The 16,353-nt window shown below is 45.9% G+C and overlaps 1 protein-coding gene across 5 annotated transcripts in view; it reads right to left on the minus strand.

Moving 5' to 3' along the window:
* Positions 1-16,353, minus strand: part of CTNND2 (catenin delta 2) — an 892,725-nt gene that overhangs the window by 121,377 nt on the left and 754,995 nt on the right. For all 5 annotated transcript variants that reach the window (XM_078066561.1, XM_078066564.1, XM_078066562.1 and 2 more), the window contains 2 exons: positions 12,410-12,527; positions 7,229-7,414 (listed from right to left, as the gene is read on the minus strand). In XM_078066561.1, the coding sequence (XP_077922687.1) occupies positions 7,229-7,414; positions 12,410-12,527 (304 nt within the window). The remainder of the gene's footprint in view (positions 1-7,228; positions 7,415-12,409; positions 12,528-16,353) is intronic.

The raw sequence follows: 16,353 nt of genomic DNA on the forward strand, positions 1-16,353 counted from the left end.
AAGGTCATGCTGAGTCACGGGATTAACTATTGTACAACAACACGCAGAGTGAGACGAGTGGGTGTCACGCCCACATCTGTCTTCCCATCCGTGCTGTGCCAAGGTGGGTGGTGGGGGCGGTCACCGAGGGCAGGTAATCGGGGGCTGCACTGTTGGCAGAGAATTTGCCAACAGTGAAATAAATAAAAGCAAACTTTTCATCACTGTGTGCAGACAACTCTCAACAATTTCAGGAATAAAAGATTCCCCCTCACAGGGACAGAAAGCCCTTGCTGCACCCCCGAGATATACCACTGTGCCCCCTTTCCCTTAGTTAAAATGCCCTGGGGTCATGGTTGGCCCACAGATATGCTACACTTCCTGCCCCCCTTGCACTTTGGGTTTTAACATGACCCGATACAGACCACGGGGGTTGGGGGGGAGAAGGCCACTCCCTCCCTCCCCTGTCTTCTTTGTGCCTTTTCTGCTCCTGGACGATGGACATGAAGAGCCATCATGGACCATGAGAACGAGGAATTCTCCCAAAGAGGAGAACACGATAGATCTCAGAGCCTCTGCAGACTACAGATACGGGCTGCCAGCAGCGTCGACCTTCACATCAGCGGGAAGGACACTTATCTACTCTCAGGACCCTCACAAACTCTAAGAGTTTGGCTGTCTGACATGCTCCCTAACTCATACTCACATCAATGTAGTCAACCTGTATTTTGAAGGGTTAAACAAAGCTGTGCATAAAAATGGAGAGAGAAGATCTGAAAGGGTATCTGCCTGGTATGAACTGCAATAGTGGCGCTGTCTAGGAGGGGGGTGGTGGAGGTCTCGTAGCTTATTCCTATTTTACTCATATATAATTTACATGTTATACACACATGTATGTACATGCATATTTATATTTGCTTATAATTAACATCCATTTTGTCCAAAATAAGGAGAAACTTCTTTAAAATTCCAATCTCCAGGGTGATTTAAACTAGCAAGAAAATTCATTTGTGCACTTTGGGATATTGATCACTATTGAGTGTCCGAGTCTCGTTTCTGGGCCAACAGCATCCATATGATGCAGTGGGCAATGTGTGATGCTCACGAAGAAGTGATACCAGATAGAAAGTCCTGAAAATCCCAGGACACCTTTCAGGCCACGGGATTTCGTGACATCTAATACCATTTCTGTGTCATGTGTTAACACCGTCAGGGCATGATCAAAAGTATCGCTTCTCCAGGGGAACTTTGAGACACACCTGTATGCACTTGTTGACGTGAAACCCAAGTTCTCAGATGATTATCATGATACAGAATGTTTGTTAGGTTTGCTGGTCCTTGCAGATGCAGAATATTGACTAACATAATAAAATGCAGCACTGTCAGGAGAAGCTGGATAGCAGTTTGAACCAAAAATGGAAAAGAGAAGGTCTACAGAATACTCTTGGCTCACAGCGGCTCCTGGAGGCAAAGTGTCATCAAGAAGGAAATGGACAAAGCTGGGACAAGTCACAGCTGTGAACATCTACTCGAAATACCTCCCCAGCTAGTGGTAGAGGCTGCCATGGACCCAAAGCTGAGTGTCACTCAGCATAGCTGGTTCTGGGTGTTGGGCTAGAAGTCAATGACAGAAACCAGATTCACCCAGTGCTTCCCCTCAGCAGATTCCCTCTCTGTGGGAGTCAGCTGCTACAGTAGATCAGCACTAGAGGGGAAGTTCAATAAAACCAGGTGAGAGTAGATTAGAGGATGCGTAATTCTTTACTTGGAAGAAGTCTTGAAAGGATGGAGGTGATGTTTTATTTGGTCTTAGAGGATAATCTTCTAAGTAGCAGAAGGGGAGGAGAAGGATGGACAGAGGAAGAGCAAGAACAAAATCTCAGAGGCTGGTCCGTGGGACAAAGGATGGGCCAGGAAAGCGTGCAGGTGGACACCCCTGGAAGTTCTGCCAAGACATGTCTATTATCAGGTAAAAATAAGAGGGCATTAAATCATGTTATGCAGAATCCCATTACTATTGCTCTTGTGTCTAAAATATCATGGTGATATCATAAATGAAACTTCCTGCCGTTCCATGCATTTGGCATCTACAACGTAAGCAAGAGGTGGAAAAGAGCAATAATGCCCACTCTTAAATTGACCACAACTCACTAAACTGTGAAACGAAGATGATCGGGAGAGAGAAAGTCTATCATATGAAAATATCAGATCAGAATCATCTTTGAATTCTGGTAGGTTAAACGTCCTCACCCATGTGGACACATATATATCCACGTGAACTAAAAAATTCACAAGCGATATTCAAGCAGAAAAGAGAAGTTCTGAGTTCTAGGGCATCTCACTTGTCTTGCTTTGTTCTTTCTTTTTTTCTCGGCAGTTTCTCTGCACTGTCAAGTTCACACTGAAGGGTCTGGAAGGCTCAGGTCAGCTCTGGCCAGCAGCCAGTATTCTTTACCTCAAATCCACTTCTGAGTACCACCAATCCCAGGATATCATCCCAGGAACCTTGGCCATATCCCAAATTGCAAAACACAAGATGCTTGTTTCTACAAAAGGTGGAAAAGTAAATACAGCAATTTTGTCTACTTGCATTTCCCTGGACCCCAATCTTCTGGTTGCTGTCCCTGTCCCCACTGTGCCCAGCGACTGGCACAGAGCCTGCTAGAAGGCGGCGGAGCCCCTGACAGGTGAGATGCGCCTCTTGGCACATGCCGTGTAGACTGTTTGGTGGGGCGGGGGTAGGGTTCTGCCTGAAAAGGGCTAGAGAGACCAGCAATTTCTTATAATTTGGCAACAGGCACAGAACGCGGAGTCAGAAATTAATAAATTTGCAAAGCCATTTTGGATCAGAATATGATGCCCAGAAATGTTAAATACTTCTACACTCCAGGGCTCATAGTCTGATGGTTCCAGTATGGTTCAATAGCAACAATTTCTTTCTTTCTTTCTTCTTCTTTTTTTTTTTTAAAGATGTTATTTATTTATTTGAGAGAGAGAGAGCTCGCACATGCATGCAAGGTGGGGGGAGGGAGAGGGACAAGCAGATTCCTCACCGAGCATGGAGCCCCATGCTGGGCTCGATCTCGTGACCCTGAGATCATGACCTGAGCTGAAATCAAGAGCCAGACGCTTAACTGACTGAGCCACCCAGGCGCCCTAATAGCAACCGTTTCTTGAAATAAGAGCATGAATGAAGCATATCTTTGTATCAGGTATTTTCTTGCTTTATTCCAATTAAGAATCTAAAGGATAAAGCCTCTGAGATTTTTACTGTAACTAAATCTGTCCTTTGCAGTATCATAGCATTTTCCCCAGGTATGGAGTAACAACGCCGAGGGCGGGAGTCAACATACATTTCTGGGATACAGCAAGCTGCAGAGGCAATCATTAAACCAATTACGATTTTTATCACTTTGACTTCCTGGTAAAATCTCTGGCTCCTCTGTCCTAGGAAGTATGTGTTGTGGATTAGACAACCTTCTCGTATACCCTTCTCTGGGCATCTTAAAGAGAAGAAAACGAATACATTCCTATAAGCAAACATTGACTTAATCAGTTCATGCTTTCTAAAATATTATTTTCTAAATGGTATTTGAAAAGATTACAAATGTAATGCCTATTAGAAAATTTGTAAATATGCCAAGTACAAAGAATCACTATCCTCTGTCTTTGATGTTACTGCACTTTCTCTAGAGACACATATGTAAATATACAGATACACATAGATAAAAATATACATATTTTATATTTGCATGTGACACACATTTTGCGAAATCAGCCAGGTTTTATCTATGTCATATCTATAACTCTCTATATACACCCTTGTTTTTCTATTATTTTTCTTCACTTCACTTTGTATTATATATTCTCTCTAATCACTATACATTCTTTGAAAACCTGACTTTATGAGCAACAGAGATTCCAGAGAATGGATATCTGACCATCTTTGAAGCTGTAAACCTAGAACTTTCCGGAAGCTTCTAGGTGAGTTAAGTCAGTCTGCAGGCTCTGAAGGCAAAGATGGGGATGCTTTGTCTTAGGCCTGGGGACATTTCCATTTCTCACCTTGTTGCAACCCATTAACAGTGATGAATTAGGGCCTTGGTTCCTCCTCTCACTTGAGACAGCTGGCCTTTAATTCCTTTAGACTATTCGGAATGGCCGCCTGCATTCCAGGAAGTGCAAACCACATCCCTCGGGGTGAAGCCGGAGCTCTCTGTGGAGACCCCAGGCTGGCGCAAATGCCCATCCTTCCCAGCAGGTGGCGCCATCTAGATTCCGTTCTCTCCAGGGGACCAGTCGCCAGGCTGGGAGGGCTGCCAGGCGGATGCGCCCACCTTATCCTATCCTGCTCCTTCTTGTCTCATGCTCTCCTCCCCATCTCCAGACCTTTCAGCTGTGCCTCCCTTCCACCGGTTTTAAGTGCAAGATGGTTTTTACTCTTGACTTTTTAGATATACTGACCTTGACAGACATACGAAATGACTTGCAAACAAGCATAACTGCTATCTGTTTACATTAAAATCTTTCATAAAATATGTTTGTATTATATTAGAGCACAGTTAAAAGTCTTTTACGAAACTATCACTTGACTGAAACCATAACTTTGAAGTTTCTTTATAAACAACAATGTTCTACTGTATTTTAATATGGTTGTTTCAGCAAAACTTTCTTCAAGAAATCCTTTTTGTTTCCTTAAGGAATATCCTCAGAAAAACATGGGACAAATGACCCTCATAAATCTTCACTTAGACTTTTGGCAAAAATGATAAAACTGTATTAATCTCTTCATCTTACTCAACTTAGAAAATAGCTCATCGATGTCATAAAATATGGTTCAAAAATACAACATTCTAAGGTGGGAAGTTGTTCATCATAAGGTTCTACGGAAGCAGCTAACCAGCTTGAAAGGAGGGCTGCCTTTTGGGGGGAGTCCATGAAGACTCTCTTCTGACTCCTGGCTTCTCCGGACCCAATCAACACCTAATCTCACCTGTCACTTGCAGGGCTTCTAGCCACGTGAGCGCACCTTGCCAGAGTCGGAAAAAGGGTTGAGGGTTTGGGGCCGACTCCTACTGATGGGACACCAGTGACAGGTGTGGAGGTCATCACAGAGTTCAAGCAACAGACTAGAGAGAAAACCTTGAAGTCAGAGTGAATTCAAGCTCAGTTCAAAGGTTTGCTTTTGCTTTTTTAAACCAAGGCTAATGTGTTAATACAATTTCCCAAACCTGCACTCCAAAGTTGCCTGGGGCCCATCCCGGAGGTTCTGAGTCTGCAGGTGGTGGGTGAGACCCCGGGGGGCTTATGATCACTGGACAGATTGGGAAGCACCACATTCCTGCCCATATGCTGTTTTCAAACTTTATTACGCTCATTCAATTTCCGGGATGAAGCAGTGAAGGGACAGGGCCCTCTGGGATACGGTAATGCAGCAGGAAACCATGGGAAGGACCCATTCGTTATACCTTTGTTAGGCCATTTATCACTTATTTGATACTAAAAAAGTTCAGAAGCCATCATGGTCTGGGTAGTACCGGGAAGGAAAACTGAGGTATCTGACATTATTTGGTACCATGCCTGATACATAGTAGGCATTCAAGACATACCTGCTAGTTAACCATTGCATTCACCTGGTGGGAGGTTTTTAGGTGGCTGCATTAAGACCTATGGCTCAATGCTCTTAAAAGGCCTGGGGAGACAGTGGACACAGAGCACTGATCCATGACAGGAGAGAAAGCAGGGTTGGGAACCTCTCAGAGTGGATGATTACCATCAAAAAGGCAAGCAGTATGTATTTTTTAAATTATAGGTGTGTTTATGCTGGAACATACAGATCTAGAAGTTGTAGATATTCCTGGAGCAGCCCTCAGGGGCCACAAACAGCAAGAGAACTAGAGCCTAAAAAATGCAAACACTGGCGCATTCACGTTAAATTTGGGAAGTACATTTAAGAATGCATTCCCATGAATCCTTACTCCAAACAAAATAGCTTCTAATCCTTCCTCAAAGCATGATTCTGAAAATACTTTGAAAAATGATGTGCTGTGATCTGACCAGATACTTCTGCATATTTATTTTGAGTTAAAACCTGCTAGGAGAGAGTGTTGTGAGTTCTGTCCTGCTTTCCTAGTTGTTCACTTCTGAGGACAGCCAGATCTTGGGTCTGTATGACCCTTAGCCGCTCGGATATGACCATGGTGTCCAGGGGGAGTCTGGACGCATGATCACACTGTCCAGACCACAGTAAGATGGGACAACCTCCGTAGCAGGAGTTTCGGGGGCCGGCAGGTACCACACACCACTCCCTTCCCTGGGGGGCCCAATGGGGAAGGATTCTGCCTCCCAGGGGCTCCCGGGGACAGGGCTGGAGGCTGTCTTGATTCCACCAAGGCCAAGAGTGGCTGCCTACTGGCCTTTACTTCACTGCAGGCAGCCTACTTACAGCGGCTCGAGGTAAAGTCCATCCGTTTTGAAGAGACCTCTCCAGCTGGACAGCTTTCTGAATTTATCAGAATTGTCCCCCAAGGCCAAGCTCCTAATGTCATTCTGCTGGAGAACTGTGAGTCTGAGCGCCCCTCCACCATTTCTAACAATAAGTGCAAGATTACACATCGAAATGTTTCAAAACATGCAGTGAACTATGTGTTGGGTTTTTGTGCGTTTGTGCTCAGCTTCCCTTCTGACGCCGCACCCACTGTGCACATCTGTACCACCTGCAAGGCGCCCCGCCTGTCCCCGGCGAGGACCTCCGTCAACGTGCACATCTGTACCACCTGCAAGGCGCCCCGCCTGTCCCCGGCGAGGACCTCCGTCAACGTGCACATCTGTACCACCTGCAAGGCGCCCCGCCTGTCCCCGGCGAGGACCTCCGTCAACGTGCACATCTGTACCACCTGCAAGGCGCCCCGCCTGTCCCCGGCGAGGACCTCCGTCAACGTGCACATCGACACGCAGAAGAATCAGCACCCGGGGCCGACTCTACAAGCTGGGACCTTAGAGCCTGCCCGGGACCCACGAGACTCTCTTTTTCAAAGACCCTATCTGGGCTGGGCTGCAGGACGTGGGGGAAGTCGTGTGATGCTCGCCCGTCTGAGCCGTGAAAGCCCCACGGAGAAACTGCAGATGCGTGAGTGATTTTACCAGGCACGGAATGTACAGAGCCCCGTACCGATCTGTGCGGAAGAAACACTAATGCTGCCATCAGGGAAGGGGATCACTGCATGCAGCTGCGAGTCGCCGGCATTACCTGATCTTGGGATTTCTTTTTCTTCTTCTTCTTGCCCCAGCACCCGGAACTCTCCGCGTCTTTGCCGTTGGCCTCCCCACAGAGCAGCCCGTCCAGCTCATCCGTGCCCATGTGCTGTCCCTGAGAAGTTTCTGCTGCCAGCCGGTACGACAGGTTCCTTAAAATGCACACACAGTTTTCAACGGTCTGGAGAGAACCCAAAAAAAAAAAAAAAAAAAAGGAAAGGAAACCAAGGAGGAATGAATAAAAACTAACCAGCACTCCTTCTCCACCCGAGAAAGCAGTCATTTCCACATCCCCGATTCTTTCCGGACACATTTAGCTGCTGGCTCCTTAAAGGCTCCCTTGACAGCCACAGTGGAAAGAATTGAGAGAAGCCCGAGAAGGTCTTAACACCTCTTCTTATCCACGCTAGTTACTTTTATAAACAACTGTCATTGTTGACTGAAGTTCACTGGGGAGAGGGAAAGAATCCACAACCTGGGAGAGGTCCCAGATATGGCCCACGCATGCACCGCTCCCACCTGGGGACTGGGGCTCAGAATCATCGAGAGTGTGGATACCCACATTCCCATCAGCTCCAGGAGGGAGACCCCAGTATTTCCCACCTATCAGGGCATTTTCTGGGAGTAAAATGAGGTAAGAGATATAAAGCTGGGGGGTCCCAGGCAAACCGAGTGCTGGGATCACCTGGGGGCATAGATGTTTCTATGCTACTGATTTGTTTGGAGATAGCTGGTGTTCCTGTTTTCTTAGCGTCGGGGTTAACCAGTGCTTGAGGACACACATTGTGTGGCTAGACACCTGAAAGGCCCTTGATCTCTGTCTGCTGGCTGTGTGATTTGGACAATATACCCAACCTCTCTCTGACTCAGTAACTTCCTCTGTAAGATGGTCATAGTAGATACATACATACTACTATGTATCCTGTGTGTATCTGGATAGTCAAGTATGGATGAGCAGGTGGTCCCCTGCCCCCAGGATGTCCACATTAATCTCTGTAAGCTGTGAAAAGGTTGGGTTATCTGGCCAGGGGGAATGGAGGTTGCAGATAGACCTCATCAGCTGACCTTTAGTTGGGGAGATTGTCCTGGATTATCCCGGTGGGCCCATGTAACCAGGAGGGTCCTATAAGTGAGAGGGGGTGGCAGAAGTGGTGAAGTGAAGTGGTGTGAGAAGGTGTGACCTCTCATTGCTGGATCTGAAGATGGAAGAAAGGGCCACAAGCCAAGGAACTGTGGGCACCTCTAGAAGCTGGGAAAGACAAGAAAACTGGTTCTCCCCTGAGCTTCCAGAAGGAACGCAGCCCTGGCGACATACTGATTTTAGCCCAACAAGACCCATTTGGGCCTCCTGACCTGTAAAACAGTAAGATAATCAATGTCTGTTGTTTTAAGCCACCATGTTTGTGGTAATTTGCTAGAGCAGCAATGGGAAACCAATCCAGTATGCGCGTGCTGAGAAGAGTGCCTGGCCCCGAGTAAACGCTCTCCGAGCGTTCAGACTGGGAACAGTGGTGCAGCACCGCTGGCAAGTCCAGAGCATGGACCTAGAACCAGCGAGCCTAGGTTTGAGTCCTGGCTCTGCCATTTCAGGGGCTGTGTGACCTTGGGCCAAGTGCTTAATCTCTCTGTGCTTCCATTTCCTCCCAAAGACCCTTCCTCTGAAATATCACCATATTGGAGCCTAGGTTTCACCCATGAACTTCGGATCAACCTTTTAACCTTTGCCCTGCATTTGATGAACGGTGGGAAGAGAAAAAATACACCCAATTTTTTTTTTTTTAAATAAAACAAAATCATGATGGGGGAGAAAAATTGAATGGAGTTAGGTTTTATTTTTAAAAGCGTGCCAACTTGGCTATGGCTTCTCAGGCACCTGCGTGTGCACCAGCGTTTGAGACAGGGACCATGGTTCCATTTCACAGATGAAGGAGATCTACCTCCCCAGCAGATAGGGCCACTTCTCTCTAGTCTTGGATCGGGTGGGGGCCACACTGCTCCCCCCTCCCAGGACAGGAATCTGGGCAAAGGCTGTGGGTGTGTCTTTGACTCAACTACAGGGGGCATGACAATCAACCAGGAAAACCCGTTTTCAGGATCTGTCTCTGGAGCCTTTGCCATTCCAGACCTTGTCAGCTTTTCAAGGTTTCATGGCTGCTAATCCCACAGGCTTTGAGTCAACCTGATTATCTATTTCAAGCATCCTCTCAGCATCAAAAAAGGAACCTGCATGAAAGCAGGTAAACACAGGATGATGCATGAAAGAGAGAAAAGTCTCTCCCTGAAAGGAAAATGTTATGGCATAAGTCAGAACGATTTTTAAATCAGCTCAAACTGATTTTTCTTACATCAAAGACTTGGGAGAATCAACTTCTTTCTCATCCTGCTGTTCATCTTCCCCAGGGGCATCTCCGTGCCTCTGTTTAACAAATGACTACTGGGGAACACATCCCCGGCAGTTTCCAGAAATGCTTTCTAATCTACCTGTGGCTGGGGGATGATGTGGGACAATTCTGGAGGGGAGAGAAAGCAGGGTTGGCAGAAGGAGAGGGTGCAGAGGAGAGGGTGGGACGGGGCAAGGGAGTCACCGGGACTGACCTGGTCTCTCTAGCCAGGCTTGGTGTGGATGGGTCACCCATTCAAGCTCTTCTCTCTAAGGGACTGGGGAAAGAGGATAGAAAAAAAAAGGCAGCTACTGCCCTTCTCTGGGTTACCAGCAGAAGGCACGTGGCAGCTGGTGGCTCTGCTTTTGACATCCACTGCTGTCCACCAGTGCTTTTAGCCACTCCTCTTGGCCACAAGGGTCATTTTGACTCCTTATTTTCTATTAGAAAGGGCTAATGTGGAAGTTGTCTGTGGATTGTGCTACCATAGGGTACCCATTCAACAAACTGTCCCAATTGCAGGCGCCAAGCTGAGAGCTTGCACGGATTCCAGGCCCTTTTATTCATTAACTCCTTCCCTCTCTACCTTGTCCCTGTGAAAGCTCAGAGGGGACCAGGCAGAGGGCCAAGTGGGACGCTGCGGGACCACAACACGGTAAAGCTCCGTGGCACGTTCTGGACGGCCAGGCACTGCTAAGTCCCTTGTGGCATCTGATCCGTTCAGAAGCTACGACGAGCCTCCTCGTCGTGAAGTCGGGGGTACTCAGGGACAGTCCTCTAGTGAGCGGGAGCTGGAGGGGGCGCATCTATGCAGGCTTGGTGCTCTTGAGGCTTCAGCAGAAATAGCCGTGTCTTCTCATTGCCGCCCTCAACACTCCTCATGGTTCCAGGTTCCTCTTTTGAATACAACGTGGACATTAAAAGAGGGGATCTCCCAGGGGCTCCAGGGATCTAGCCATCTGCCATGTCAGGAAAGAGGTGTGGGGGCTCATAGCACTTTGCTTTGGGACCATCCTGCTAAAGGCTACCTTCCCACCAGTGTTGGCATGGGCACCTGGCCAAGGCAAGAGGCTGTGGACTCTGCTTTTAATTTCAACCGAAAGGCCCAGACAGTCTTAAAGCTCTTTTTTGTATCCGTTATGGTGGGAGGCTTCGTGTCCCGATGCTGTAGTCTTTACTGCTCTGAATGTGGAGATCTTGGGCACAGCAGACTTTGTGAATTACCTCCGGCAGCTCGTTTAAAAATCGCTGGTCTATTATATTAACAGGCATCTATAAATACTCAAGACATCTTGACTGGTCATTTTTTTTAGGGACTTCATTTTCCTATCAATGATATTAAAAGTTCTAAAATGGTTATTAAGGGTGTTTACGAGAGGGGTTGATTAAATCTTTAGCATCTCATATTCCGTCTTTGAAATTGATAACACTTACAGAGTAACTAATGGATGCCCACCTAACTCAGTGATGGTGATCAGATGACAAACCGTGTTCATAACTGCAGCAGACTAGTACTCAAAATGTTGGAGTTCCAGAAGGTATGCGCACCCAGGACTGTGGGGAGTAGGGCTCAGCTATCAGCAATTGTCTCAATTTCTCAGCCCACTCCACGGTGCAGGCAAGGTGGAAAACTGCTAAGTCACTCCCCATGCCTGTTGGTAACTAAGGGGATAAAACCACCCCTACCTGTTCTTTACCTGACTTTATAACTAAATAACATGTGATCATATTCCTGATCAGAGTCCATTTCAAAGCTGTAGCTAATCTACTGAAGATTAGCTCAGTTGAGGATGCACATCAAATCACCAGATGAACTTTTAAAGGAACACAAGTCTGAGACCAGAGGTGGACCTTCCGAGTCAGAGGGCTGGGATGGGGTCTAGGCACATGGCTGTGGTTCACACCAGGACCAGTTCTGCTCCCCTGGGGGACACTGGGCAATGTATGGAGACACTTCTGTTTGTCACCACCAGGAAGGGAGAAGCTATTGGCATCCAGTGGGGAAAGCCCGGGGATGCAGCTCAACATCCTACGATGTACAGAACGGCCCCACAACACAGAATAACTGGGCCCAAAATGTCAATAGTGTGGCTATGGAGAAATTCTCATTAAGGTCTTGCATTTATCACATGGTGACTTTAAAAGCATCCGTAAAGTCTGTGTTAAATCAAGATATTTTTACTTGACAATTTTACACTTAGATTGAATCAAAACCAATCAAAAGGCAAATTAAGGCAAAACAAAATGCCTCCCACACTGGAAAAGCCCACCTAATTCTATTCTGGCTTATGAACTGAAACACTGACTAAATTCTGAGGATGAACATGTGGACAGTCCCATTTACTTAGATTTTGGCCAAGGTTCTTCAGTCTTCATAAGGCATTTTTAAAATGGCATTTGATACAATTAACATTTGTAAAAAGCTAACTTGTAAGAATACAGAATTATTCAAAGCTCAGGTAGTTTTAATATTCCTCTTTCTTTTGAAAGCAGACTTTATAAACTAAAACTGGAAGCTTGTGGGTAATGTGTGTAAACATTTATATACTCATCTGGTTTGAGTAACTCAAAACAATCCACATGTTTATTCGTTATTAATCGAGGATTGGGTGTCTAGTTCTAGGCTAGGATTAGAAGCCATCTAGAAAATGTTGGATTCCTACGGGGAGACCCAAGAGAGATTGCAGAGTGAAGGTATTACGCACAGCATTAGCTCTCTGCTGTTGTTGGCCACTGCTTAGTCCCTTGGGCATCTTTATTCACTAAGATGTTTAATCTATGCAAACACAACAAACCTTGCTGTCGATCTCGCTGCTCCCCAGCGCGGACTGGATCACGTAGAGCAGTGCATCTGTGAGCCCATCACATTCCCGCATCCTCCTGCGAGCCTCCTCTCCAGCTGAACTAACATTCCTGCAAAGCAAAAGGGTGCATCAGCTACCTCCACGGGGGTCCCCAAAAGAACCTTCTTCTGTGCCCACCTCCTGAATATTTACCAAGAACACAGTTTGAACGAGGAGGGATGGCTTGCACAAATGCATCCCAGAACCGGCTGAGTTACAGGGATCCGCCATACAACTTGCAAAATGGAGATAGAGATTTCTGAATGTGTCATCTATGAAGGCCCCGTGACCACTGAGAATGGAGACTCTTGAAAAGTCTTCAAGGTTTACTTCATTGACAGTGGAAGAGGGAAACCAGAAGCTCTTTGAATCAAAGGCTTTTTCTTTGAGAAATGTGAAAAGAATGTTTTTTAGAGACAGAGCTTCCAACTTACTGAAGTATTTTAGTGATCTAATTTCACCCGCCTCCAAAATATACCTACCTTGATCCTGCCAGCAGTAAACTTCTAGAAATTTATTCTAAGAACATAGGGGGGGGTTTCTGTGAAAATTTAGTCATTGGGATGCCCACGGCGCCTTTGATGGGCAGGAGTGGCCCAATCTCCTTCCCGTACCGGCGCACGCTGAGCCTAAGCCAACAGAAGGGGGGACAATCAGGGAAGATGCAGCGGGGAAGTAGAGAGATATTCCACCCCTACAAAACACATGAGACAAGCCTTGTCAAGGGCTGGGGTGCTTTTAGTGACCTGCCACCTGAGAGCACGTTTTCCCTCTCCTACCCAGGGTTAGGATTTGGTTCAGGTAGAGAACTTCTGCAGCAACTCAGAAAACACAGCCTGTTGGAGGGATGCTGGAGGTGAGTTAAGAGAAGGTGTAAAGGGGCTGAAGGAATTTAGAGATGGTGGGGAAGAGTGATCTCTTGAGAAAGATTCTGGTTGGACAATGGCTCTCGAGCTTGGCTAATAGCAGAATCACCTGGAGGAGACTGCCTGGCCCCACTTCGGGAGTTGGGTAACTTCCTATTTGGTGATGTTGAGGTTGAGAACTACCACTCCGACTCTGGCTCTCGGTCGGGGAGGGCGGGGCTCTTTGCTGACTGTGGGTGCTGCCACGTGTCTGAACTCAAGAATCTGCGGCCCCGGGCAGGGCCTGCAGGAGACACTGCACAGAATGAGTCTCATGGCCACACCGTAATGACACAAGTGTTTCCCATTTCATTTTCAAAATGTCCTTCAAGGTTACATTTCATTCTATTTTACAGATAAGAACACTGAGGCACAGAGGGCACAGAGGCAGTAAGTGGAGCGGCTAGAACAGAACCGGGTCTGAAGGAGAGGAAGGCGAGGCCTCCAGGCTTGACAGGCCACATGGATGCACCACTTTTTTAAGGAATTAAAGGAAAATAGGCCTAACGCTAGAATGCTACTGAACAGAAATTTTTGCTTTGATTATCTAGAAGGTTCTGTAGGATGTGTTTAAATAAGATCTTTCCGCATTTGAATGTAAGATTGGGAAAGGTTATTCAATTCAAATTCGTATTTTTGGCATTTGCAGATCTTAAAATATAAACAAAATTTCTCAGTTCCTTAGATAGTAGAACTGGGCAAATATTGATGGTATTTTTATGTGAAGTGTTCGGACTCCCCCTGGGGTGGCTAGCCCACATTTCTGACAGGATCTGGGGAGGGAGGAAGAACCAACTTTCTGCAGGAAGAAGCTGTGAGAGTTTTATTCTAAACCTCTATTATTCTAAACTGGAAGGATGGCCTTTGTGAGAGAGCATTTTTAGACCATCCCTCCTTGAAATGATTTTCGCCAGGTCGAGCTTTGTGGCTGTGAGAGTAACAGGCTTGTCAAAAATTCCCATCAGACCTCTTTGGCCAGAAGAATGGTGGATGGCAGTGCGGGCCCATGTGTTTAAATCGTGCCTCTGTGCTTTGAAGAGGTCGTGTTTCCAAAGAGAGAATGATGGAATTTAGTCTTGAAAGTGCCTTAGGGGTAAGCTCTGTACACCCTAGTCTAAAATCCTCCACCCTCCTCCCTGGCTGTTGAGCACTCAGTCTTTCTCTTGAGTAGCTTTACGATGATGAGGACGGATTGCAGCCTGATTCACAAATCCACTTCGAAGTGATCAGCCTATGCTCACTGGTAATCAATGAATGGGCAGGGCAACCATGAGAAATATCAGGAATTCCCAACTTCGTCAACATTACAAGTTGTGAATATTAACCTAAGCAGTTTTCTTTATTCTGTCTGTTTGATTCTAGTCCCAGTAGAGAAGGAGAAATGAGTGACACACACGCACATACACACACAAACATACACAAGTAAACACACACACACATACCCCTATGATACAGAGGGGAGGACGGAGTTACCACAGTGTCTGCAGGTATGAAGATGTTCAATATGTATTTTTAAACAGAATGAAGTGTGCACATGTCTCTTAATCAATGGTGTCCTACAAACCCTTTGGGGTTGGGTTCACTTTTAAGCAACTACTCCTGAATTAGGAAACGTATCAGAAGAGTACCCCTGGTTTTTTACACTGTAGGAGAGGAGAGTTTCCTCTTTCTCCTTCCCCCCCACAAAATAAGATCTACTATATTATGCATGCTTCACTGGTTAAAAATAAAAAAACCAATAACTTTGTGTGTTGGTCACTGTAACAATTAATTGTAATTACGGTCCTAAGCAAGTGACAATGAGCCAGTGTTCGACCTACAAAGATCCTCCCTCCAGTTGCATTTGACAGAGGTGATTTTCTTGTTGGATGAGAAACTGGTGCCGCAAAATTCTACACGTAAACACAACGTTACAACAAATACTTGACAGATTATTTATAAAAAGCACAAAGATGGTACAATAGCTTTTCCTTAGAAATAATCTTCATAATCTTGATTGAATTGTCAGTTTACATGTTATTTGGAAATTTCTGCCTACAGTAGTTTCTACGATCTTTTTATCTAATTGATAAAAAATGAGAATTTATTTTTATTTCTTACAATTAAAAGATACAGAATCTCTTATGATCTCTTTTGTTCTAATGTAACTTGTTAAACTGCTTTATTTTCCCTATCTTCAGTGCTGTTTGACATCCCGTTTCTCTGAGCCTCCATCACTCACTGAGCTTATTAAGAACAAATTCAATATACGCAGCTCTTGTAGGATCCCAAGTGGTCCTTGTACCCTACATTCAAAGGAATGAATGCAGCATGTCACACGGAAGACCTCATTTTATGTGTCCCTACTTCGGATGGCCAGGATATGGACAGTGAAACCGCAGAGAAAACCCATGGATGAGGATTTTAGCAATTACTCAACTTGAAATTAGCCTCTCTCTTCTCCGCACTGCCTGTGCTCTTTGAATCTTACTGGTCACCATTGACTTTGGATTAGAATTATTTAGGCTGTGACCTTCTTGCTGCTTGGGAACCTTCTGGAGGGCAGAGGGCATGTCATTGTTGTTGGTATACCCAGCATGCAGCTGAGTGCCCTACACCACCTAGGTGCTCGGTGCAAGTTGGTTATTACACGTGCATTCAGGTGGACTGGAATTTGGGTGACTGATTTGCCTCTGCCCTCCATACTCACTGGATGATATCAGATGTCTGTTATATCAAGAATGCAGGCTTGCCCCCATCCTGGACTATTCAGGTCAGCCTCAATTTGGGAAGAAAGAAAAAAAAAACCAACTGAACATAGTGTGTGGTATCTAAAGCTTGTATCATATCTCAAACTAAGCAAGTCTGAGCTATCAGCTTTCTTCTGTTGACGATATTGATCACACAGAGTGCGGGAGAGAATGACACGATTTTGTCGTTTGGAGCCAATCAGGTATTACCGAGCTATAGCGATCTTCACCCCAGGCTTGCAGGAAGAGATTTCTGTCTCAG

This window comes from Halichoerus grypus, chromosome 2, assembly GCF_964656455.1.
Source record: "Halichoerus grypus chromosome 2, mHalGry1.hap1.1, whole genome shotgun sequence".
NCBI classification, from domain to species: Eukaryota; Metazoa; Chordata; class Mammalia; order Carnivora; family Phocidae; genus Halichoerus; species Halichoerus grypus.